The sequence below is a fragment of the Solea solea genome, chromosome 19 (genome assembly GCF_958295425.1).
Source record: "Solea solea chromosome 19, fSolSol10.1, whole genome shotgun sequence".
In the NCBI taxonomy this organism is placed as follows: Eukaryota; Metazoa; Chordata; class Actinopteri; order Pleuronectiformes; family Soleidae; genus Solea; species Solea solea.
The window spans coordinates 23459582-23483286 of record NC_081152.1 but is presented as its reverse complement, the minus strand read 5'-3'; the positions used below and the strand labels follow the sequence as shown (position 1 = coordinate 23483286).

General features: G+C 45.4%; 2 protein-coding genes across 2 annotated transcripts; both read right to left on the bottom strand.

The window, feature by feature from the left end:
- Positions 1 to 895: 895 nt before the first annotated feature.
- Positions 896 to 3907, bottom strand: LOC131446411 (basic salivary proline-rich protein 4-like). Its single transcript, XM_058617610.1, has 2 exons — positions 1875 to 3907; positions 896 to 1327 (listed from the first exon to the last, which is right to left on the bottom strand). Exons 1-2 carry the CDS (start codon positions 2843 to 2845, stop codon positions 1162 to 1164), a joined length of 1137 nt encoding a protein of 378 aa, XP_058473593.1. The 5' UTR covers positions 2846 to 3907; the 3' UTR covers positions 896 to 1161.
- Positions 3908 to 7125: 3218 nt separating this feature from the next.
- Positions 7126 to 11136, bottom strand: LOC131446412 (uncharacterized). The gene is made up of 9 exons (XM_058617611.1): positions 9484 to 11136; positions 9273 to 9381; positions 9114 to 9194; positions 8545 to 8902; positions 8280 to 8384; positions 7927 to 8159; positions 7665 to 7843; positions 7444 to 7537; positions 7126 to 7358 (listed from the first exon to the last, which is right to left on the bottom strand). Exons 1-4 carry the CDS (start codon positions 10290 to 10292, stop codon positions 8882 to 8884), a joined length of 1020 nt encoding a protein of 339 aa, XP_058473594.1. The 5' UTR covers positions 10293 to 11136; the 3' UTR covers positions 7126 to 7358; positions 7444 to 7537; positions 7665 to 7843; positions 7927 to 8159; positions 8280 to 8384; positions 8545 to 8881.
- Between the last annotated feature and the right edge of the window lie 12569 nt (positions 11137 to 23705).

Below are 23705 nucleotides of genomic sequence, written 5' to 3'. Positions count from 1 at the left end.
GGTCAACAGTTTTGGAAAGCTCTTGACCTCTGCTAGCATAACCGATGGTAATTCAACAGGGGGCGCCACTGTGTAGGGTCAAAACCCGGAAAAAACACAATTTAACCATCTAAATAATAATGAATCTCAACTTTGACCAAAAATATGTGTTCTCCACCCTCAAAAAGGTCTGGAGAGCCTCCAAGAGTCCTTTAACTCTTGTCACATAATAGGGAAAACACTTTAGAACTACAAAACTTACAGTGCGCCACAAGTCTCCATATTGCGATCCTGTACAAATTGTAGTTCTTCAAGCATACTTCCGGGTTAGGATTAGGTAGGGTTTAGAAATGATCTATACACTCATTTTTAAACATAGAAAGTCAAACCATATCATATATGTTTGTATTTTAAGAAATGTGTTGATATAAAAACATAAAGATAAACATTTAATAGCGCTATTTTAGCACTTATTCCCGTCGCTCTGTTTCACCGACTAAAGGGGGTGTGTTCAAAGGCAGAACTGATTCCGCAACGTTTGAAAACAGAACTTCTGGGGATCGTACTTGGATCTACTTTTGTTGTTGTGGAGTAACAACAAATGTAGTTTAAAGTTTGTTCAGATATAATGTGGCTTCCTACCTAGACTCCCCATACAAGTCAATCCATCAGATTGATTAATAATAAACGTTTATTAACTAAACGTTGCCGCTTGTGAACATACTGCAAGGACGCAATGAGACAACAGAAGTAACGGAGGCGCCTGTCCCCATTCTTCTCCATGTAGTTTGGATCGATTTCGTGGCCAATTCGCCTGTACAATATGGCGCTTATGAGCATAATTTTCCTTTGTAATGTGCAAATAACTCAAACTTGTGACGTTTTTAAATTAAACAGGTAGACAAGACACAGTCAATATGGATTAAACTGATTTTTTATTCCAGATGTCACATTTTGTTTACACATTTCAGCATAGGAAATACAATAATTTTGAACCTCTCCTCCAGACAAATTCAAGGATGACAGCATAAACCATATATGTCCAGGTGTGTTCATATCAGGGGCGTCAGGAGTGGCAGAGAAGTATGTTAGACTGGTGCAGGACATGTATGCCAACTGTGAGACAGCAGTGAGGTGTGCTGTAGGTGTGACAGAGAAGTTCAAGGTGGAGGTGGGACTACATCAGGGTTCGGCTCTGAGTCCCTTCTTGTTTGCGGTGGTGATGGACAGACTGACAGATGAGGTTAGACAGGAATATCCATGGACTATGATGTTTGCAGATGACATTGTGATCTGTGGTGAGAGCAGAGACCAGGTGGAGGAAAAGCTCGAGAGGTGGAGATATGCTCTAGAAAGGAGAGGAATGAAGGTTAGTCGCAGCAAGACAGAACAGGGTCAACAGTCCAGAGCAGTGGAGATTGTGGAAAAGAGGTGAAGAAACGTGTTCAAGCTGGTTGGAATGGGTGGAGAAAAGTGTCAGGGGTAATGTGTGATAAAAGAGTATCAGCCAGAGTGAAAGGAAAGATATACACAACCTACTTGGGGGGGCACTCTTGCCCACCCCCTACGCCCCCCCCCCACCGCAGATGATACATCTAAACACACACATCTAGGGCACCGGGGGGTGTGTGGCTGAGCTGATGGGGGGTCGGGGGGTGGGACCATCACATGATGGGGCCGCTCTCCGTTCCCCCGATGATCTGCCACTCTTCCCCTAATTTTATCGCATGTTAGACATTAGGGCCTGGTGGGCGAGAGACACGTCGACGGCTCCACTGTCTGCCAACAGCAGGACGCCCGTGCCACATTTCCCTCCGCCATTTTAACTACACCCCAGATACCAACATACATCGTATCACACACCACACACACGCACACACCTCCAAATCACTCACCGGTGGGCTGGGGTGGGGGGGGTGGTCGTGGGTGCACTCCTGAGCGCTCGATTCCTGCTCACCCCCTGGCCGTGTTGGGACTGGCGGTCTGGGTGAGGGCAGCAGTGGTGGCCATGAGGCGTCGCTGGACGTGGGGGATCGGATCCCCTGCGCTCGGTCTGGGGGGTGTCCGGGAGGCATGGTTGTGGCTCATCATGACGCACCTCCCTGAAGGTGCTGTGGTGGGCGGCAGTCTGCCTACCCGGCGGGGGTCGTCGGCGGGCGCAGATGCTCCTGGATGTTGGGGGACCCCTCTCCGGGGCACCGCGGGGTTGGGAGCGGCGGGTCCTTGGACCACTGGCCCTGCCTCTACCTGGGGGGTCTGGACCGGCTCGGGAGTCTGCCTCTCTTCCGTCTCTGGGGGCCCCCTTGGCTGGTGGCCCTACGTGGGCCTCCGCCTGTCCCTCCCTGGGCTGGGGGGCGTGCGGTCGGCTTCTGGGGGGCGGTGGGGGTGGCAGTGGTGGGTATCTGACCGTGCCTCCCTGGTGGGCGGTCCGGGGGGGCTCTGCTCCCCCCGGTGGTGGGCTGGCCCTGCCCTTGGGCGCTGGCGGGCTCTGGGTGCGGGGACCCTGGGCCTCTGCGGCCTGCCTGGGTGTGGGGTGGTTCGGCATCTGTCCGTGGTCTTGTCGCCGTCGGCCCCCTCGGGTCGACCTTGGGTGGGGGGGGCTTTCCCCCCGCATTCCTCCGACTGGCCCCCTGCGGGATGGATGCGTTGCTATCCTGGGGGTGGTGGCTGTGGGCCTCTCCTGCCCTGTATGGCTACTGGGCGCCTTAGGCGCCTGGATGATTTTCGGCCCGTCGCTGGGGACGGGCCGGACATTGGCACGGTCACCCACCCAGATTCCAATCACACCTAATGACAACCCCTGCACATATACACTGATATGCACGATCACACACACACACACACACACACACACACACGCACACATACACTAACACGCTAAGATAAATTAAATTTAACTGATATAACTGTTGTAAGCCCGGACATACTCTCTTGATGTGGTCGTTAACAATTACTATATAAACTGTATCTGAAAGTATGTTCTGTATACGCTAAATAATTTCAACTGTTTAATGTTATTAACCTGTTACTAACACACTAATGTCACCCTTAAGTTGTCTAGGTTCTGTCTTATCAGGTATGTTCTGTCTACTTTATATAATTTCAATTTAATGGTACTAACCCATGTATTATACTGTTGTCCACCTTGCTCTCTCTCTCTCTCTCTCACTCTCTCTCCCTCTCGATCTCTTTCTCTCTTCTTTTTTCTCCCTCTCTCTCTCGCTCTCTCTCTCTCTCTCACTCCCCCTCCCTTCCTCCTCCCCGCTCACTCCCCATCCCCTTGTCAGTCCACTCCCTGTCCCCCTGTCCGGTCCGGCTGCCCGCAACACATAATCATAAAACAAATAAATAAAAATACTGCAGTTCCGAGTATCCCAGACTCGTCCTGCACATATCAAATCTGTCCGACACCAAAAGGCATGCAGTCAATCATATTACATGTCCTGGGTACTGGACAGGCCAGGTTTAAAAAAAAAAGAAAAAAAAGAAAGGAAAGATATACAAGACAGTGGTGAGACCAGCGATGGTTTGGTCATGTACAGAGGAGGGATAGTGAGTATATTGGTAGAAGGGTGCTGGGGTTGGAACTGCCAGGCAGGAGGTCTAGAGGAAGACCAAAGAGAAGGTTTTATGGATGCAGTGAAAGAGGACATGAAGTTAGTTGGTGTGAGAGAGATGGACACAGAGAACAGGGTGAGATGGAGGAGGTTGATTCGCTGTGGCGACCCCTGAAGGGAGCAGCCGAAAGGAAAAGAATAAGTGTTCATATCAGGGGCGAACTGGCCATCGGGAGTACCAGGAGATTTCCCGCTGAGCCGGTAAGTCAGTGGTCCGGTTCTTTCGGCGCAGTTGTTTATGTGTCGCATCCACCGCAGTATTCCCCATCCATACATTCATTTACTTGTGGCGGCTGATAGCCGAATCCCCCCCCCCCACCGCTTTTCTGTGTGTGCAATAAATAAATGCAGCCGAACTACATCTCTCCCTCTCCATCTGAAAGTTCTGAACTGCTGTCGTCCTCTTCACAGTCCTCCATGTCTTCATCCAGCATGTCAAAGGAACCGGGGTCTGTGTCTACAAGGACATAGGTGCTGGTGACTGCACTCAGTTTCTTTTTTAGAGCATCTTTCTTCTGTAAAAGACAGCAGTGCAGTCCTCTGTATCCGGCCTCTGTCATATCCGTAGGAGTAGCTAGAGTGAAAATTGAAGAAGAATGGAATTTAAAATTAGGCAAACAAGTTGGAAACATGTAATGCAGTTTGAATGCCAAACTCTGACGCTGTGTTTTTGTGTAAAAAACAAACAGCAAGCTGGACTTATTAGAAGGGCTTTCAGATTTGATAAAAAAAAAAAAGTCAGTCACTGGGAATGCTCATCTTTAACAAATAGAATATTTGTATAACATACTATGATTTTTGATGTTTTCCTCAGTGTGATGAAGGAGGTTGCCTAGTTTGTCAATTGCCTTTCTCAGGCACTGATGATGCTGGATCATCTCCTTCACAATAAGCGGTTTCTCCTCTTCCATGCGCCTGACCAGCATGACCTGGTCAAAAAGTTGCCGCTTCGTACGTAGGCTCACCACTATTTTGGAAAAGAGAACAGATGTGACAGAATCAAAACTTTTGCACATGTTCCACCATAATCCTCACAGTGTTGATCATTATGTAGATCACAATTCTAGGGATATATGTCCGTAGTGGTTTGACCGAAGCATAAGTTTCAGCTCTCACACTCATTCTCACATACGAGTAGAGCAGTAAGGGCAGTTATGAAAACCTAATGATACCATCCCTAACTATTATAATGCAAATACTACATTGAAAAAGTTAAAAAAAACTGCATGCCTCTGCTCAATTCAGTATTGTTATCAGTCCAATATCAGCAAAAAAAAAAAGAGTATCGGATTGCATCGACCTGCATCTAAAATCTCCAATATAAATCAATAGAAGAATAATCTTATTTTTAAGGTTAGAATGTATGCAACCCATTGGTTATTAATAAATGGGTCAGTTTTTCTCAAACCTACTGTTGCTGACTATTGTTCTCCGTTAGAGTAATATCACTTGATCAAGCCATTTCTTACATTCCATACTACAAAAAAACAGTAATAAAAGCATGTATGATTCATGCTGATATGGTTTCGAATCAATATTGGCCAATTTGCTGCTGCTGTTATCATACTACTGCTAAGTTTTTCTATTTACTTTGCACTGTATGTTAAACCAATATAAACAGCTATTTTCTAAAGCACACAAATGCCAACACTTAACTTACCATCTCCTTGCGCTTCCCAAGGCAGAATCACTTCAGAGAGACTGGATGCTGCTTCTGTGTCAATTTTGTCTTCATTGGCAGCGACAGTGTTGTACTGGATGATCTTCTCATCGAGTTTCTTTTTATGGTCACCCAGTCTCCTCCGTTTCCGGTGTCTTGTTTGATTGCTGTCTGTTAGGTTAAAAAAGTATTATTAGTTAGAACAACAAAAAAGTATTAGTTGTTGAGTGATGCAAAACTAAATACTATTTTGTCGATAGAGATCATGCTTCTTCCTTCTGAGGGAATAGATGATCTCATCGATCTCTCTCTGGAGCTCTTCCCGACTACTATGAGCACCACGTTTCTCTTGAAAAACAGAAACAAGCAGAGCTGGAAACCAAATGTAGCCAAATGAATAACAGTACTAAAACCGACACACCTGATCATGTTACTTACCAGTGGCTGCCCACTGCTTCACATCTTCAACCCACTGTTCTGTGTCATCCAGAGTGATACCGAGGTCGTGCTGGAGACGCTGAAGATTTGCTGCTTCGATTTCTGCTCTCTGTGTAGTCTATTTATAATGTTTTCAGAAGAAAAAATACAATGTGAGAATAATTGTTATTCAATTATCTATCTGCTGTTGAAAAATGCTTAATATTTTCCAGTCTACAATTTCAAAGTATCCCTGGGAAAGATACTGAACCCCTTTTTGCTGTGTAATGTGAATGATTTCTGATGAGCAGGTGGTACAGTAGCCTCAATCACCTGTGTATGAATGCATGAATGAGGTGAATGTTGACTAGCTTTGTAAAGCATTTTGAGTGGTTGCAAACACTAGATTGCTGTGCTATATAAATGCAGTCCATTTATCATCCATTTCACCATGAAATGACAAATGTAAATGTTAAAATACAGTGTACTCTTCTTACTTTGAGAAATCGCTTTGCCAGTGTCTTATATCTAGCTGTTTACCTGCTCCACCTCCTCACCAACAGTATTTCCAGCACCACTCTGGTTTCTGCCACCCCATCTCACCTGCTCGAAAACAATACAAATACATGCACTAGCTATAAACTTCCTGTATTTACTTTATTGCCTACACCCCAAATATATCTTATTAATATGTGGAGTGAACGTTCTCACATGTTTCATAGTAGTGAATTTTAACAGGCCAGAGATTTACTTCCCTTTTAAGCATGGGTGTGCTTAGACAGCAATTAACAGCAACTCGTTAATTTCTGAGGACCTGCAAAACAACTGTCCAAAATAAGACTACGCACATGAAGCAGCTATGTGTGCTCATGAACACTAGTTAAAATAAATATATCTCTGGCCTTACAGGAACTTTGACAATGCCGTAACTTGGTTACACTTTTAGTTATTTCACTTATGTGATCAATCTTCGTCAATCTTCCACAAACTTTTAACTTGCACACTGTACCTCACATTTGCCAGCGTGAGCCTTGGCATGCATCACAGAGAGAAGGCTTCATCACTGTTAGTGGTTGGAGCTCAGGAAACTTCTCTGCCATCTTCTCCAAATATGGCCAATACCTGTAATGAGAAAGCCACTTAAGTGTTTGGGGTGCAGACAGTGATAAGGTGACAAATCGGGGAAGTCACCAGTAAAATCTCTGTGACCAACCAAAGAACAATATGTAGCAAAATGAATGCTAATGATAATAATAATAATAATAATAATAATAATAATAACAACTTACATCTGCTGAACATGGAGGTGATACAACATAAGCCATATCAACTTCCTACAGCCATAATGTCTCAAAGGTATGATTTTAGGCCTGTTGTGCCTAACTATAACAAATTAATATAGTGTACCAGTAAAAACCTCGGGTATGACTTGGCAAGGGTTAGGAGTACCTGCAAGTGAGATCCATACAAAAGAAGTTTATGTTTGCAGTGTCAGCCAGCTCCTTCTGCAGGAACAATGGGTAGGCATATATTTCACCACGGTAGTGATTTAAGCCTTGTAGCAAGATTCCATGTCTGCAAACAGCAATTTCCAGGCCCTCCTCATCCACCTTGGCCCTTGACTTCTGTGAGGTTTCTCGCCCTGCTGTAAATGTTGCTGGCCCACAGACATCATGACCTGTCCTCTGAAAGGAGACACAATCTGTTAAATGTGGCCTGGAGACAAGTAAAAAAAATAAAGAAGGGGTAGGTGGTTGGATAACACCTTACAATCGTCATTTGGCTTCTTATCACATCAACAAAGGCAGACACTTTGGCATCTTGTGCAATGAACAGGCCATCAAATAGAGATAGTTGATCTGTCCTGTTAAATTAGAAGAATTACTTTGTTTTATTACAGTATTTATGTCACCTGTGGAAATTAACCATAGAAGATATATATATATATATATATATATATATACATATATATAAAAAATGAGTCCACTGACCCTTTGGATTTCTTGAAGCGGTAGTGTTTTCTGTTACCATCTGCAGATATGGCAAGCATGTCTGGTGTGCATGCGGGGCACTTGAAGGGCTCAACCAGGCACAGATGCTCTTTCTTCCAATTGCAGAATGCAAATTCGCAATACACCCTGTGGAACGTATCACCACATGTACTGCCATCCTGAAAACAAGGACGATATTACTTTGGTTAATTGAAAACTTTGCAGTTTGGAAATCAAAATTTTAAATGACAAGAGTTCTTACCCGTCCTGTGCGATGGGCCCGATGTTCAAGCATTCGGATAAATGCTTTTTGGGATGTAGCTGGGCTGGCCAACTTCATCTGTTCAAATGATGTAAGGACATCAAATTTGAAGAGCATTTGGCAGCTTGCTGTTGCTGGCCAGTATCGGCTACTAATCAGGTCACTGATCCCTGGGGTCCACTTGCAGGAGCAATGTGGGCAACACACAGCAGGCAGACAAAGGTTGTATGGACCTGAAAACAAAAATACATATACTGTTTCACAGGTATCTGTACAAAGAGGACAAAGTGATAATAGTGAGCCATTATCGTCCTATGATGGGATACAAGCAGTAGAAGGAAAAGACAACATACCATTGATAGTAACCAAGACAGTCTGCTTTCCTGGCATGATGGTATAGTCTTGGTCTCGGCCACAGGAGCAGATTTGTGTTGGGGGAGGAATCGGCAGCAGACATACTGCAGTAATGAAAATTTCAGAAATTAATACCTGTAGTCAAATAATAAAACACTTAAAACAGTTAAAAGAAAATTTAAGACATAGCTCATATTATACCACTGTATATGTAGAGCATTTTATGGTTACATAAGAACAAAAAACAGCATTATTTGAACACACCTTGTTCAACCAGTTCATAATGACCTCTTTCATCCATCTTCACTGATGATGTGGGAGGAATGTGTTTGTAAAAATTATCAATCATGACTTCTCTGTCATGAAATACAAGTTTTTTGTGGACCATTGAGTCACATCCTGCGCAGAGAAACTGAGCTCCTGAAGGAACACAGTCCAAGCACCTGACCACGGCATTCACGGTTTTGCACTGATGACAGCAATGCTGGGGCACGCTTTCTGCAGCAAGCATACAATTCAAGAGCTCTGGTCCACACAGACATGCTGGTTGTCCCCTCCACCTCCACTGATGCAGGGACGGTGACCGAACTCAGCAGGTCCCTCAGTGTTTGCAGATGTTGATCTACATTGACAAAGTACAAAAAAAAGTCAAAGACAGTCATCATTTCTTAATAAAGATAAAAAAAGTCTATATGGCTTTGCCACAGCAAATGCATCATATACATGGCTGCTACAGTACATAAAATGTTCAGATGCCTATACATACTTGACATTTTCCAAATTCAAAGATTAAGGTTGACTTTATTTGAGCTGTCAGATTTCAATATGCATACCAAGATTTGGGACCTCTTGAGGAATTTCATCCATCCGCGATGCCTCAACTTCTGGCACCTCCAATGAGCGAGTGGGATTGACTGCAAACAATGATGTAAGAAACATTACTTCTGACCCACAGCATCAACTTATAATAATAACTATAATATTTTGCTGACCAGATCGATTCTTCGGGATGTTTTTTGGTACAATGTACCCATTAGGGTCCCTTGTCCTCCAGGAAACATTGGAGCCTCCAGTCGCCTTCTGTTTCCTTTTCTTTGATGGCTAAACGTAAAGAAATAAAGATATATTTGCCTTTACTGGGGCACACATATCCTTTTCAGGTGTGTAGTACAATGATAGAGAAAAATATTTGAAAAATCTAACTTTTTTTGCTTCCAACTCATCTGCCAACGCTTTCCCCGCCTCCAGCCACTCTCTGAAGTTCTCAGAGTCTCTGTAGCATCAGCCGCCACTTTTGCTGCAGATTCCATAGGCCAATCTTTCACTGGACTAGACAGGAACTTGGGACCCTTCTGCCACGCGGAGTTTTCGTCTAGTCGCTTGGGTGAACACCCTCTCGTGACGAGATCAGCGACGTTGACTTCACCTGGGATCCACCACCAATCAGTTACGGGCCCAGCCTTCTGGATCTCCCTGACCCTATTTGCAAAGAATGTTTGAAACCCGTAACTGTCTCGCTGGATGGCTCCCAGCACAGTCTGACTGTCTATGACGTGGTCTCTGAGTTCGTGGAGTTCCTGATCCAGTCCCTGCCTTCTGGCCTCTTGCTGGTACCACTGTAGTGCACTTTTCCTGCCGAGTTCCTCGGCCTGGTCGAAAGCTGAATTGAACCGTGCTACGAAGGTGCTTATTACCGGCTCAGCATCCTTAAACCACAACATTTCCATTGTCTCATGGTACCTTTGCCCAATGGCGTCCCTCTTTGTCAGAGTGTCTCTTAACTCACAGTTGTCGTCCGTTGAGTCTATCTGTTCCAGGTCTTCGATATATTCACTGCAGGCATCGACGAAAATATCATAGTCGTTTTCCAACCCTGCCAACTCTTGCGACAATTTTCCTGTGCCAAGACGACCAGCTTTGAAATTAAGGCGGTTTATACGCGCCGTTAGGCTCCGCTGTGCATTTGATCGCCTCCGCTGTAGGCTTTCCAGATCTGGCTTGTCATCTGCCATTTTTCTTCTTTGAACTCCTGACTCACTCCGGAATTGGAATTGATTGGAGTCGACTCTCTGGTTCGTTGCCAATGACTCGTTCAAAGGATTCAGTTCTTTGCAAACGACACGTCCACTAATGGCACATGAATGTCCACGCCCCAAGCTGTCGACGTTACAATGTCACAGTCTGTGAGGCTCTCTGCCCAGAAGAGCTTTGCATTTGTATTCCTTGTGCAATCTTCACAGCCTTTCCCTCGGCTGCGGCACTTCCTTTAATCCTTCAACGGCCCCGATAGCTCTTTGCTCCGGCTTTTCCGTTGAGTGATTCACGACTGATCCACGTCACCAGCGTCCTGGTACCTCACGATCGTCGTCCTCCGCTCGGCAGTCCGTACCTCCACTGATACGGCGCCGACAACGGTTTTACAACTGTCCAGATTTCTGCTGGCTGGTCTTTCCAGCCCAATGCTCCCTTCTGGAAAGGGTAACCAGAACAAGTACGGCGGGCACAACTCGACTGTCTTTCTGAAAGTTTATTCCACATACACAGTTAAGCAACAGTTAAGTTAAGTTGAAGTTAGTTTGAAGTCAGTTAGACGGTCAGTTAGACATCAGTTAGACAGTCAGTTAGACAGTCAGTTAGACATCAGTTAGACAGTCAGTTAGACAGTCAGTTAGGTTGTAAAACCGACAAGTCGTACAGGTTCTAATGATAGATAGCTTTACAAAGGCGCATACGAAGGCAATATATAACAAAACATGGCTTTGACGATGCACCTTAAAGGCACTTTAAAGGCAACGGTGCTTTGATGCCAGTTACAACAATGAACAGACAAATAGAATGAAAGACAAATAGCTTTGCCTGCTAGAAAGTTCTACAGTAGGGTCTTCTGACACAGCAAGCAAGGTCTCTTGCAGGAGGGAGTGAGCCAAGTCTCTCTCTGGCTTTTGAGTGGGTCTTGGCAGTCCACTGATGGGTTCTCTCCTTACCGGTAGTCGGAGCCAGTATCCAGTGTCCCCCTCCTCATCTGAGTCTGATAAGTCACTGTTTGCAGCCAGTTCATTGTGATGTTGACTGTTTAACCCTCTGTCTCTTCTTCATCTCTCGTTAGGTAGTGATGAAGACAAGTTTCTCCTCTTTGCAGGTTCAGATGGTACAGATAAGTCAGAAGGTAAATCATTTACCAGGTGCAACAGGTTACGATGCAGGGTACGAGTTCTGCCTTCTCCTCTTTCTGGACACACTTTGTACATTGGACCACTGTTCAGTTGCTCCTTGATTTGGTACACAGTGTCTTCCCAGTAAGATCTCAATTTTCCTGGGCCTCCTCTTTTGCCCTAGTACACGATCACCTGGCAACAGAGTCACTCCTTTCACATGTCGATCGTAGTACTGCTTACCCCTGGCACTTGACTGACGGCTGTTTTCGGAGGCAACTTTGTAGGCTTCCTTAATTTTTGCTGCCCACTTTTCCGCATATCCCCGTGGGGATGTGACTTCCTCCTCTGTCCCCAGTCCAAATAAGAGGTCTACAGGCAGACGAGGATGGTGACCGTACAGTAGGTTAAGAGGCGAGTACCCTGTGGCTTCGTGCCTGGTACAATACTACAGTGGTCTGTCCATCATAGCAACACCGTCGAAGCTTCTCTCCATGATTATTATAGAAAGAGTAAGATCAGTATATGAACGCATTATACTACCCACCCAGTTTGGATTCAGAAAGAACCGATCCACATGTGATGCAATCAGTATTGTTCGACACATACTGGAGAAAGAACGGAAGCCACTCTTTGTCTGCTTCATCGACCTTAAGGCGGCCTATGACTGGGTCCCACGTGACGCACTCTTCCGTGCTCTAGAGATTCGCCTCAAATGTCCAAAACTGATACTCATATTAAAGACGCTGTACACTGGTACTATGGCCTGTATAAAAAGTGCTAAACACTATTTCAACACTTATGTAGGATGCCGCCAAGGTGCACTTGAAAGCCCAACCATATTCAATTTGTACATGGATTTTGTCATGAGATGTGCCAATCATGAGATCAGGAGCCAATTTCCAGAGGCAGGAGCATGTGCCGAATTTGTCATACCAAATGAAGTGTCCCCCAGAGGACTCCGTACTGGAACATCACATGGGGTGTTCAGAATCCTGGAGCTCATGTACGCGGATGATGTGGTCGTGTTTTCCCAGAGCTTAGATGAGCTTGAGAGGATCATAACAATATACGATAACACCTTCTCAAGGTTTGGACTCCAGATGTCCTATAAAAAGACGGAAACAATGGCGTTCAATGTGGACGAAGTCATCCAGTCGCAAACAAGTCTATTGTCTATCAACAATGTGGAGATAAAGAATGTGAGGCAATTCCGATATCTTGGTCATCTCATCAGCAACACTGGGAAGTCATAAAGTTCCTACACCACCGAATTGCATCAGCATACGAGAAATGGAACGAGCTAAAACATGTGCTGACCGACCGTGAGATACATCTCAACACTCGTATGAAAATCCTGATGGCGTGTGTACGGTCCCGACTACTGTATAGTGTACAGGCATGGGAACTTTCTAGCAACGAGCTCCAGAAGTTGAATACTGTGTGGAATGGTTTCCTACGTAAGATGATAGCTGGCGGCTATGCACGCAAGAATGTTCCTCCACAAAACCTAAGAAAAAAGGGGACCGACCCAGCAACCCTTGTCGATGGCGAAATAGATTGGGCGTTTAAGATCTCCAACAGTAAGCTGTATGCACTGACCCAATCACAACCAATTGAAAACTTCTGCCATGTACAGTCCTTGAGATACGTAGCCCATATATGCCGAATGCCGAATGATGCAATTCAGAAGAAAGTACTGTTTGACAAACGATGGTCGTGGAGAAAAATAGAAGAAACACTTGGGGTCAGCAAACAACAGGCCCTTAAGACAATGATGATCAAGAAAGACTTCGAGCGGATGTTGGAGATCAGGTTTCCGCCGCTCTCCAAGCAGCCGCGCCCTAGGGCCGATCGCGTGCCAGATGGGAAACACTGATGATGATGAATTGTAGGCATGGATCATTTGCGGTAAGTGTTCTTTCCATCTGCATTTTTCTTTGTCTTTCAGTGTCCGAAGCAGTTGCAAAAGGGTCCTGTTGAACCTCTCTGATGGGTTACACTGAGGGTGGTAAGGCAAGGCAAGGCAAGGCGGGTTTATTTGTATAGCACCTTTCAACAACAAGGTAATGTGCCCAGGGTTATGCGGCTAGCTAGAATGACATCATGCTTGGTTGGGTTGGCCACAGGGATTTCAACATATGGTCTCTCTGTGTGATGCACTTTGACCAGCAAATCCCCCATATCTAGCTGCTCAAGCTGTGGATCACCAGGGCAGATTTTAAAGAGAGCAAGGGAGTGTGTGAAATCAGCAGGCACTGGGAACTTCAGGTGGGCCGTCTGACCTAGGTGGACAACAATATTATGATAGCCTACCTGTGCTGACACTTGCTCACACTTGTCAGTTATTTTTCCGGTCTGGATGAAGTTCAGGTTCTGCTGTCAAGAGAAAAATAGCCCTAGCGCTAACCCTAACCCAACAATAATATGTAATGTGTGGTGTTTTTGTTTATTGTTTACGCGGACAGTAAACGGAAGCAGACACACATTTTTTGAAAAGCAGATCTTTATTCATTTAAGGGTCAAACAAACCCTTTTCAGAAGTATGGAAATACCTGAAACAGTCATTGACACCAGAAATGTACAAAAATACGTACTTCAAACAACAAATAAAACCTAAAACTACGAAAGCACTTACCTTAAATTCCAATTGAGACCTACTTATCTGGAACCTGGAACCACCTGTGGAAAAACCTGAAAAAGAGAAAAGAGATGAATCATTAGGCACTATTACATAATAATTAACCCTAAACTACAGGAATACCTTAAATCACATATACTCACCTGATGGCTGGACGGCTCAGGGCACATACAGTTTCCCTGGAGCATGAGCGTGCACCTGCCTGTCCTCTCTTCGGAGGGGACGGGCTCAACCTTAAAAACCCTAACCCTCACCCTTCCCCGAATTTATCCAAAGCCCTTTAATCTCCCGGATTTACCCGAGTGCCACAAATTCCATGGGCGAGCCATCCCGAATTTCCCAGGTGGGCCACATCTACCCAAAGTGTGGTATTTTACCAACCTTTTCAGATGAAGACCTTGTCGTCTGACGCGTTGGTGATCAAATAACGTATGGCTGCTGCTCCTCTTCCTCACTACTCTCAGATGAGGAATCGGAGCTAGACATGGGCTGGGCAGGGGGCTGCGTAAGCAGCTGGCCAAGGGTCGGGCGCTGGCGACGCGGAGCTGCCTTTTACATCTTGATGGCCATTGACCTCTTAATTGCCCGTAGTTCAGTGTGCAGCCAGGCGGCACTTATGTCCTGGTGTGATCTTAATTGTTTCTCAAGATTCATCACGTAAGGTGCACATAGAGCAGGGGTGGGCAATTAATTTTCCCAGGGGGCCAAATGAGCAACTGAAAATATTTTGGAGGGCCGACCAAAATGCCGAACTCAATTATGCATAATATACATTTTATTTCTATATATAAAGCAGTAAATGGCATTGTTTTGACCGCTGGTAAGAGTGTATGTTATTATTTGGCAAATAAAAGGTGAGGTTAACTTTCAAAAATATCATTTATTCAAATAGAATTTCCAAAATGATAAAGAAAATGTGAAACATTTGACTCATTTTCAGTCACATTAATAACAAAGGGCATTTTGAGTTTCATATACTATTGAAACAAGGATTTTTTTCTTAGCTTCACATCATCTTTGTAGCCAAAATACTCTGATGAAATGAACTGTTGTAGTAACAACATCAACCACATGGCTAAGTTTTAGCACTGACTTGCTACAATGTATAAACACCAATTTCTGCTCTGCGTTGAGTTCACTCAGTTTATTTGCATTCTTTTCAAAAGCCCAACATTTTTCGCCGTCAAATTCGGACATCCATCCGTAGTGACACCTGCCAGTCTGTCCCGTTCGAGTCCCAGTTTGTCCATGCATGCGTTTACCTCGGTGAACAGATCACTCCCCGTTGTGGTTCCTTTCATTGGCCGCATTGCTTCCTGGTCCTCCGTAAGCTTGAAGTCGCACGTTATAACGAATATGAGCAGCTGGGCTGTGTCACGGACGTCACAGCTCTCATCCAAAGCCAAAGGAAAAAAAGTCGAAGTTTCCCACTTTACTTTGCAGCTGAAACTCCAGATTCTCTGCGATGTCCTCCACCCTTCTCGTCACGGTGCGGCGGGACAGCGGGATGTCTTTAAACCCTTCTTTTTTCTCTGGGCATAGCAGTGCTGCAGACTCGACCATGCACTCTTTCACAAACTCCCCCTCCGAGAATGGCTTACTGTTGTTTGAAAGTTCTGCTTTCGGCATCCACTTTCCTCTTTGTGGCATGAGCCGACATTTTTTTCGCATTTTTCAGGGTTGTCAAGGAAGGTAGACAGGTTGTCAATCACACGCACTTCACGTGCACAGTTGACGTGCTCGATTGCGTGCACTGTGAGAATAAATGGGCTTCAAAATAAAAGCAATGCGGGTTTAGTCCACCCATAAGATAATTAGAAAATATTTTATATTTTCTAATTATCATGTAATCTTTCGTGGGCCAGGTCTGACATAGAGGGAGAAGGCAGGGCCCCGGTGGCACTCGGGTTCTTCCCGTTGCCAGACGGGGCCATATGTTTATAATGGCCCTCTCCCTCGGGTACACCAAATTGTGGCTAACTCTCAGGTGCTTGGCCACCGACACCTGGACCTTGCCACAAATTGGGCACTCACCCTGCGTTTTCGTCTTGGTCATCTGAACACGTAAAGAATGAAAAAGAGAAAAAAAAAACATCAAAAGTTTTTTTATTATTATCATTAGTATTATTATTATTATTATCTTTATTATTTATTAGTTTATTATTATTTATATTATTATTATCTTTATTATTTAATCGTTTATTATTATTACATTACATTACATGTCATTTAGCAGACGCTTTTATCCAAAGCGACTTACAATAAGTGCATTTAAACATTTGGGTACAAATAAGAGCTAGCAGTAAGTAAGAGCTTCAAGTAAGCCAAAGTATGAAGTGCTAGTCATAAGTGCGATGTATACGTTTTTTTTTTGTTTGTTTTTTGTCGCCGTCGTCTTAGTCCGCCGTCCGGATGTTGATGGGGAGCTCATTCCACCATTTGGGAGCTAGGACAGTGAACAGTCTTGAGTTCTGCGAATGCCTCTGCGATCCTCTCAGTGAGGGGGGAGCAAGCTGGTTTGCCGATGCAGAGCACAGCGGAGTGGGCGGGCTTGGGTGTAGGTTTTGATCATGTCCTGGATGTAGGCTGGACCGGATCCGTTTGTAGCATGGAACGCAAGCACAAGAGTCTTGAGCAGCTACAGGAAGCCAGTGAAGGGAGCGGAGGAGCGGTGTAGTGTGGGAGAATTTTGGTAAGTTGAAGACCAGTCGAGCTGCTGCATTCTGGATGAGTTGTAGAGGTCGTATGGCACACGCAGGGAGACCAGCCAGGAGGGAGACCAGCCAGGAGGGAGTTGCAGTAGTCCAAGCGTGAGATGACAAGAGCCTGGACCAGAACCTGTGCCGCCTTCTGGATTAGAAGAGGCCATATCCTTCTGATGTTGTGCAACATGTATCTGCAAGATCGAGCTGTTGCAGCAATGTTGGCAGTGAGGGAGAGATGGTCATCAAGTGTCACACCCAGGTTCCTTGCGGTATGAGAAGGAGCTACCACAGAGTTGTCGAGGGTGAAGGTTAGATCTGTGGCGGGAGAGCCCTTTCCTGGGAGAAAAAGAAACTCAGTCTTGTCTAGATTGAGTTTCAGGTGATGGTCAGAAATCCACTGAGAGATGTCTAGCAACAAGCAGAGACCCAAGACAGAACCCTGAGGGACCCCAGTAGCTAGAGGACAGGGTTCCGACACAGATCCTCTCCAGGTTACTCTGTATGTTCGGTTTTGAAGATAGGAAGAGAGTAGGGTAGGGACAGAGCCTGAGACACCTAGTTCTTGAAGGGAGGAAGTAAGGATCTGGTGGTTAACCGAGTCAAACGCTGCAGAAAGGTCGGAGGATGAGCACAGAGAGAGAGGCAGCCCTGGCAGTGTGGAGTTGCTCAGTGACAGCAAGAAGTGCAGTTTCGGTCAAGTGACCTGCTTTAAATTATTATTATTGTTTACGACAAACAGGACTGGACCCAAATGCAGAACGGTGGTAAGTAACAAAGTTTATTTAGAATAAGCACACAAAAAACAGTCTGTAGCAAAAGCGCATCCTCAAATAGGCGACAAAAGCCGCTGGCGGGGGATCCACGTAACAGACAGAACAGTCTGTAAAAGGCAAACAAAAAAAGATCCACAAAGAGCACAAACATGCCAAATAATCCACTGAGAAAAAGGTACTTCACTGACAGGAAATCCACAAACGGGGAAGGCTCAGAAAAGTGCAATACACTCGTGACTGAAGAACCCAAAGTATCTGACGTGAACCACAATGACCTCTGACCCCCTCAAAAAACAAAAAATAATGAAGGGAAATAACCCATTGGATATTGACAAAATTTAAAAGTCATGTTTGATTTTCCTCTTCCTCAGTTTACCACAGGATGGCATTGGATTCAAGTAAGGCGAATTTGAAACTCCAATCCGTAAAAATTCAAAATCCGGGCCATGGAATTTGGAAACCCAGAGGGTATAAATAGAGGCACAAAAGTGCATTCACATCAGTCCACACTTGACGGGCAAAGGGGAAACACCTCCCTACTGAGAGATGATGTGTAATTTTGTGTACCTGGGGCCTGAAGACGACCCATACAGGTCGAAACGTAGCGCAACCAAGGTACACTTTTGGCTGTCACGGGGTCACCTGCTTAGGGACTGTCTTTTGTTTATTTTTCCCTGTGTTGATCTGCCCTCACTAACTCTCTTGTCATTGCAGATCTTGTCACTCATGTCAGCCATGCAATCACCTCATTCCAATCACCTGAGTCTCCCCGCCCACTTCCACACCTGGCCCTCATTATCCTCATCAGCCTCCCTTACAAATACAACCCATTCTCATTCACCCTCTGTCAGATCGTCGTGCCACATGTCCTGCTCTCGTCCTGCCAGTTTTGCTCTGCCTAAAGACTTTTTGCCTGCTACTTATGCCAGAGGTTTTTCTGGACCTCCCTCCCTCAGTTAGTTTTCACCTTTGTTTGCTGCTTAGGTTTTTGCTTAAAAATAAAAACTTTTTTTTGGACACTCTGAATCGTGCTCTTGGGTCCAGTGTTTTCTCGGACATTACAATAACAACAATGATAATGTGTGGTGTTTTTGTTGTTTACGCGGACAGTAGGCAGAAGCAGACACTAATTTTTTGAAAAACCGGATCTTTATTCATTTAAGGGTCAAACAAACCCTCTTCAGAAGTATGGAGATACTTACCTGAAACACTAATTGACACCTGAAATGTACAAAAATACTTACCTTAAACCTCAATTGAAACCTAAAACTATGAAAACACTTACTTTAAATTCTAATTGAGACCCACTTAGCTGGAACCACCTGTGGAGAAAAACCTGGAAAAGAGATTAATAATTAGGCACTATTACATAATTATTAACCCTAAACTGCGGGAATATCTTAAACCACATATACTCACCTGAAGGCTGGCCGGCTCGGGGCACATACAGTTTCCCTGGAGCATGGAGATTGCACCTGCCTGTCCTCTTTGGAGGGGATAGGCTCAACCTTAAAAACCCTCCCGAATTTCCCCGAGTGCCCCCAGGTGGGCCACATCTACCCAAAGTGGTATTTTACCAATCTTTTCAGATGAAGACCTTGTCGTCTGATGCGTTGGTGATCAAATAACGTGCACATACACCTGGAAACCAGGAAAGGAGGGAACTTGTGTTTTCAGGGCATTTTGGTTAGCATGTGTGATCTTAGAGCCTCTGAAAAAATCCAGAGGCTCTGATATCACACAGGCTGTAAGCCTCCACGCCACGTCACGGCAGTGCCCATGTGGAGGTAAAAAATAAAAAACGGAACCAAAACAAAAATATAGAACCAAAACAGAAAGTGGAAAAAGAAGATGAACAAAACAAAAAAAAAATGACCAAAAACAAATTGAAGAAAATCAAATGGAACAAAACAAAAAAATCGACCAAGAACAAAGTGAACACACTGAACTTGTGCACTGAACATTGCAATTTTTTAAGTGTTGGGCACTGGTGACGCAGATCCCTCAGCTGTCACTGAAGAGGGAAAAACAAACAGCAAAAGAAAACAGGACTACAATTATTGACAACGCAATGATTGCATTATTCAAAGAAATTAAACATGGATAGAATGTATAATTGCTATGTTTTTTCATTCACTCACGGTGAGGTCAGTGTTTAGACGTGATGCGTCATCTAGCTTCTTTTCGAGGTCGCTGACCCTCAGCCTGGCAATGTCCAACAAGGACACCATAGGAGGAGTGGGGTTACTGGCCCTCAGGTCAGCCAGCATCTTCAGGGCAACACACACGCACACACACGGCCCTGAAGGGATTTTTTTGGGGCTGAAGCCAAGCCTCACTTTTAACTTTTTGACCAACAATTGTGAGGGAGAGGGCCCATACTTCCGTGGGGTAACCTTCAAAATAAAGAAAGGGTACACATGAGCTTTGTGAACTTGGACTGTGGTGTGATAGCAATTGCAAGGTTTTATTTTAACTTACCTTCTGATCCATCTCCTCCTCAGCAGTGGAGGGCGTGGAGGTTGAGGGCACAGAGGTGGAGGTAGAGGTCACAGAGGTGGAGGTGGAGGGCGTGGAGGTGGATGGCACAGAGGTGGAGGTGGAGGACGCTGCTGTGGAGGGCGCAATGGAGGACACAGTGGAAGCAGATGAGTGAGCAGGTTGTCCTCTTCTGAGTGACATGCACACGAAAAGCTCCCTCATCTGCTTTGCGCGGCTCAGGGTGTTGTGGAGCGAGTAGAACCGCTCCTGTGTCCTCACATCATGGCACATAAATGTAGCCACCTGCTGGCGCACCTCCGAATCATTGGACTCAAAGTTCTAGAGAAAAGAAAATGAGGCATTAATGAACAAGTTTCAGTGAGACGAACACAACTGAAAGGCCACAAATTGACCAAATCCTCATCATGTGTTTTTGATACCCACATAGGTGGCCACCGCCGACCTGATGTTCATCAGGGTGGGCGATCCCCTCAATCCCATCTCCCCCCAGGCCTTCCTGAAGTATTTAATCAGGTCCTTCGCCTCGCCGTGGCCAAGGGTGGAGAAGAAGTATTGGTTGGTGGGGACCGCCCGCTGTCGGAGGCGCAGCCACTCAGTGCACCATCCAAATTCTTCAGGTGTAAGATAAATTTGCGCTACTCCAAACTTTCTGACGGTTTTGTGCTCCATTACCTGCAGGAGACAAAGTATGACACCACCAATTTGTAAGTGTGGTACATGAACAAAAATTGACGTCTAAGTGTTGGGAAAAGTTTGGGAATGAGATTAAAATGATACTTACATTCACCAGGTAGCCCGCCTTTTCATCCCTGACAGCGTCCTTCACCTCTTTCACTCTCATCTTTGTTAATACGCCCGACCGGTGGCCATATATAGCAGAGAGATAGGCCGCCAGGTAACCGAAAAATCTGTAGCGTGTCCTGGGGTCTCTGGCTGGCGCCTTTCGCATGTCCTCTGTAATTAGAGTAAAAGGGAGAAGAGAACCCTTAGACATGAACACTTAAAGCTTTTAGGCTCTGACAAAAAGTGTGTGAGAGAGAAAGAGAGAGAGAGGCAATACAGACTCACCAAGTAATTCAGGCATTTTTGCCCTGGCCAAGGCCTGGCACTGGGCCAGGTCCTCCTTGGACACCAGCCGCTGCTGCTTGTCTTGTTTAACAAGCGACTGGTGTCCAACAAGTTTCCTGCCAATGTCTTTATAGACTTTTCTCATCTCCCGCACAAGGACATTGACCTCGACGGTTTTTAGCCGTGAATGCTTAGGGGGTGTGTCCCTGAAGTGCTCAAGAAATGAGATGGCCTGGCCCCACATACAGTGTGACTGTCGTTGGGGCCAGGCCAACGTTACGCAGGAGGGCAGGGTAGCTGTAGAAAGAAGACCAGTCTGGATTTAGTTTCAGTCACATCTTTTGAGTACTTCATCATCATAATCATCATCATCATCATCAAACCTGTATGTGAATAAGCAAAAGACTTGCAAAGAAGGAACATGCTTATCATCCGTGCATTCACTACTTACAACTTCAGGAGGGGGACATTGAACAAAAATGTCCAGTCCCAGAGCTGCAGGGAAGGCCAGCCGAGGCAAAGGTATTTGACAAAAACCTTTGCCCGGCTGACCTTCGTCTTGGCATTCTCCCTCATTTACTGGGTTCCCTTCTGGGTGGCAGTACGTGAAGCTGGCATACTCCTCCATGTATGTATCTGTAAAGATGAAACACACATGATGATGAATGTAGCGAGAAAACACTCCACACACCTGCACACATACACAATGTGTTCAGTCTTACTCATGGAGGTGCCAAACTCGATTGCCCGTATCAGGGAACCCCTGCTCCTGCCGGAAAAATATGGCCGCATGGCACGGAAGAGTTTCCTTTGCTCTAGTGACCATTTCGACTGCTCACTCTCCTGGAAAAGCAAAACAAAACATCAATAACACCTCTACCACATGACCACATGTGCTCAATGATTCTACACTAACCCCCTCCTCTTCCTCCTCCTCCTCCTCCCTCTTCTTCTTCTTCTTCTTCTTCTGCGGGGAGATGAATTAAGGTAAGTACTTTGGACTTGGGCAACATGATAATGACAATGAATTACACTACTCTATTATCTTCTCACCTGAGGGGGAGAGGAAAGGTGTCGCTGCTTTTCGACCCTCTTCATCCGTGGCTGCTGCGGCGGCTGCGGTGGCTCATCTTCCTCTTCCTCTGAGTCAGAGAAAAGAAGGACCAGAGCAGGGGGCTGCTGCTGCTGCTGCTGCTGCTGCTCCTCCTCCTCCTCCTCCTCCTCCTCCTCAGTCCCAGAGGAGGAGTCTGTCCGAGGTTGTGGCAGGGCAGCGGACCGCCGCCGCTGCTGCTGCGGTGGTTGCTGCTCCTCCTCTTCCTCCTCCTCACTCCCAGATGAGGAGGAGGAGCTACTCGATGGCCGGGCAGGGCGCTGGCGACGCGGAGCTACTTTCCGGAACTCCTTCAGCTGTCTCTGAAGAGGGAAAAACAAACAGCAAAAGAAAACAGGACTACAATTATTGACAACGCAATGATTGCATTATTCAAAGAAATTAAACATTTTGTGTAATTAACAGAATGTATAATTGCTAAGTTTTTTTCATTCACTCACGATGAAGTCAGCATTGAGCCGCATCGCCTCGTCCAGCTTCCTCTCCAGCTCTCGGACCCTTACCCTCGCATTGATGCATGTCTGGTTCCTGCAAAGGCCAGAAACCCCCTCCTCTGGGTCCTCCTCTGCATCTGAGATGTCCAATAAGGACGCCATCGGAGGTGTGGGGTTACTGGCCCTTAATTCAGCCAGCATTTTAAGGGCCGTCCTCCGCTTAATTGAGTGCAGTTCTGCCTGAATCCTCTCAGCAGTCAAGTCCTTGTGGGCCCTCAGGTGCTTCTCAGGATTTATCATATATGGTGAACACCGAGGGAGAGGGCAGGGCCCCGGTGGCACTCGGGTCCTCCCTGTTGCCAGATTATTAATAATGGCCCTCTCCCTTAGGTTCACCAAATTGTGGCTGAGCCTTACCCTGGATTTCCACTGGACGCGGAACGGCCGCGGCGCGGTTCTGCTTCGTCCTCTCCCAAACGTCAATCCCCACCGGGCGTGTAACGGCAGCGGCGCGGAGCCTTGGGAGCCAGCGGTATTCACGGAAGATCGCGCGATAATCTCGAACGGACGCGAGATCCCGCGATAGACTGTGTGTATAAAGGAAACAACAACAACACAGCTTCTTTCATTTCTTTTTTTTTTTTTTTTTTTAAAAACAACTTTATTGAAATACAGTTACATTACAAAAGTGAAGAAAGAAACATATTACATTAGTGAGCAAACAGAGCAATAACAGGAGAAATAAAACTTTGCCAGGGTAGCTGATGAGTTATTAAAAAGAGAAAGAAAAGGAGGACCAAACATTGACAGTCTTAATTGCTTTTTTGTTATTAGAGCCAGAAATCAAAGAAATATAATGTACAACTTCATGGGTAAAAGGGACAAAATTAGGTTTTTTTACCACTGAATTTACATTTATGGATATGGAATTTTGCCAACAGAATCAATAGGTTTATAACAAAGTACACATTCTCTCTATTTTGAGTTCTATAAAAGCAAAATACCACATTCTCCCATAATAAAATAAAGTCTTGATAAA

Coding starts and splice junctions, on each gene's coding strand:
- LOC131446411 (XM_058617610.1), bottom strand. CDS start 2,845: ATGTGTGCGTGTGTGTGTGTGTGTGTGTGTGTGTGTGTGATCGTGCAT. Junction 1,328..1,874: donor CCCCCCACCCCAGCCCACCG/GTGAGTGATTTG, acceptor TCTCCTTTCTAG/AGCATATCTCCACCTCTCGA.
- LOC131446412 (XM_058617611.1), bottom strand. CDS start 10,292: ATGGCAGATGACAAGCCAGATCTGGAAAGCCTACAGCGGAGGCGATCA. Junction 9,382..9,483: donor ATGAGTTGGAAGCAAAAAAA/GTTAGATTTTTC, acceptor CTTTACGTTTAG/CCATCAAAGAAAAGGAAACA. Junction 8,903..9,113: donor TCAAGAGGTCCCAAATCTTG/GTATGCATATTG, acceptor TTGTCAATGTAG/ATCAACATCTGCAAACACTG.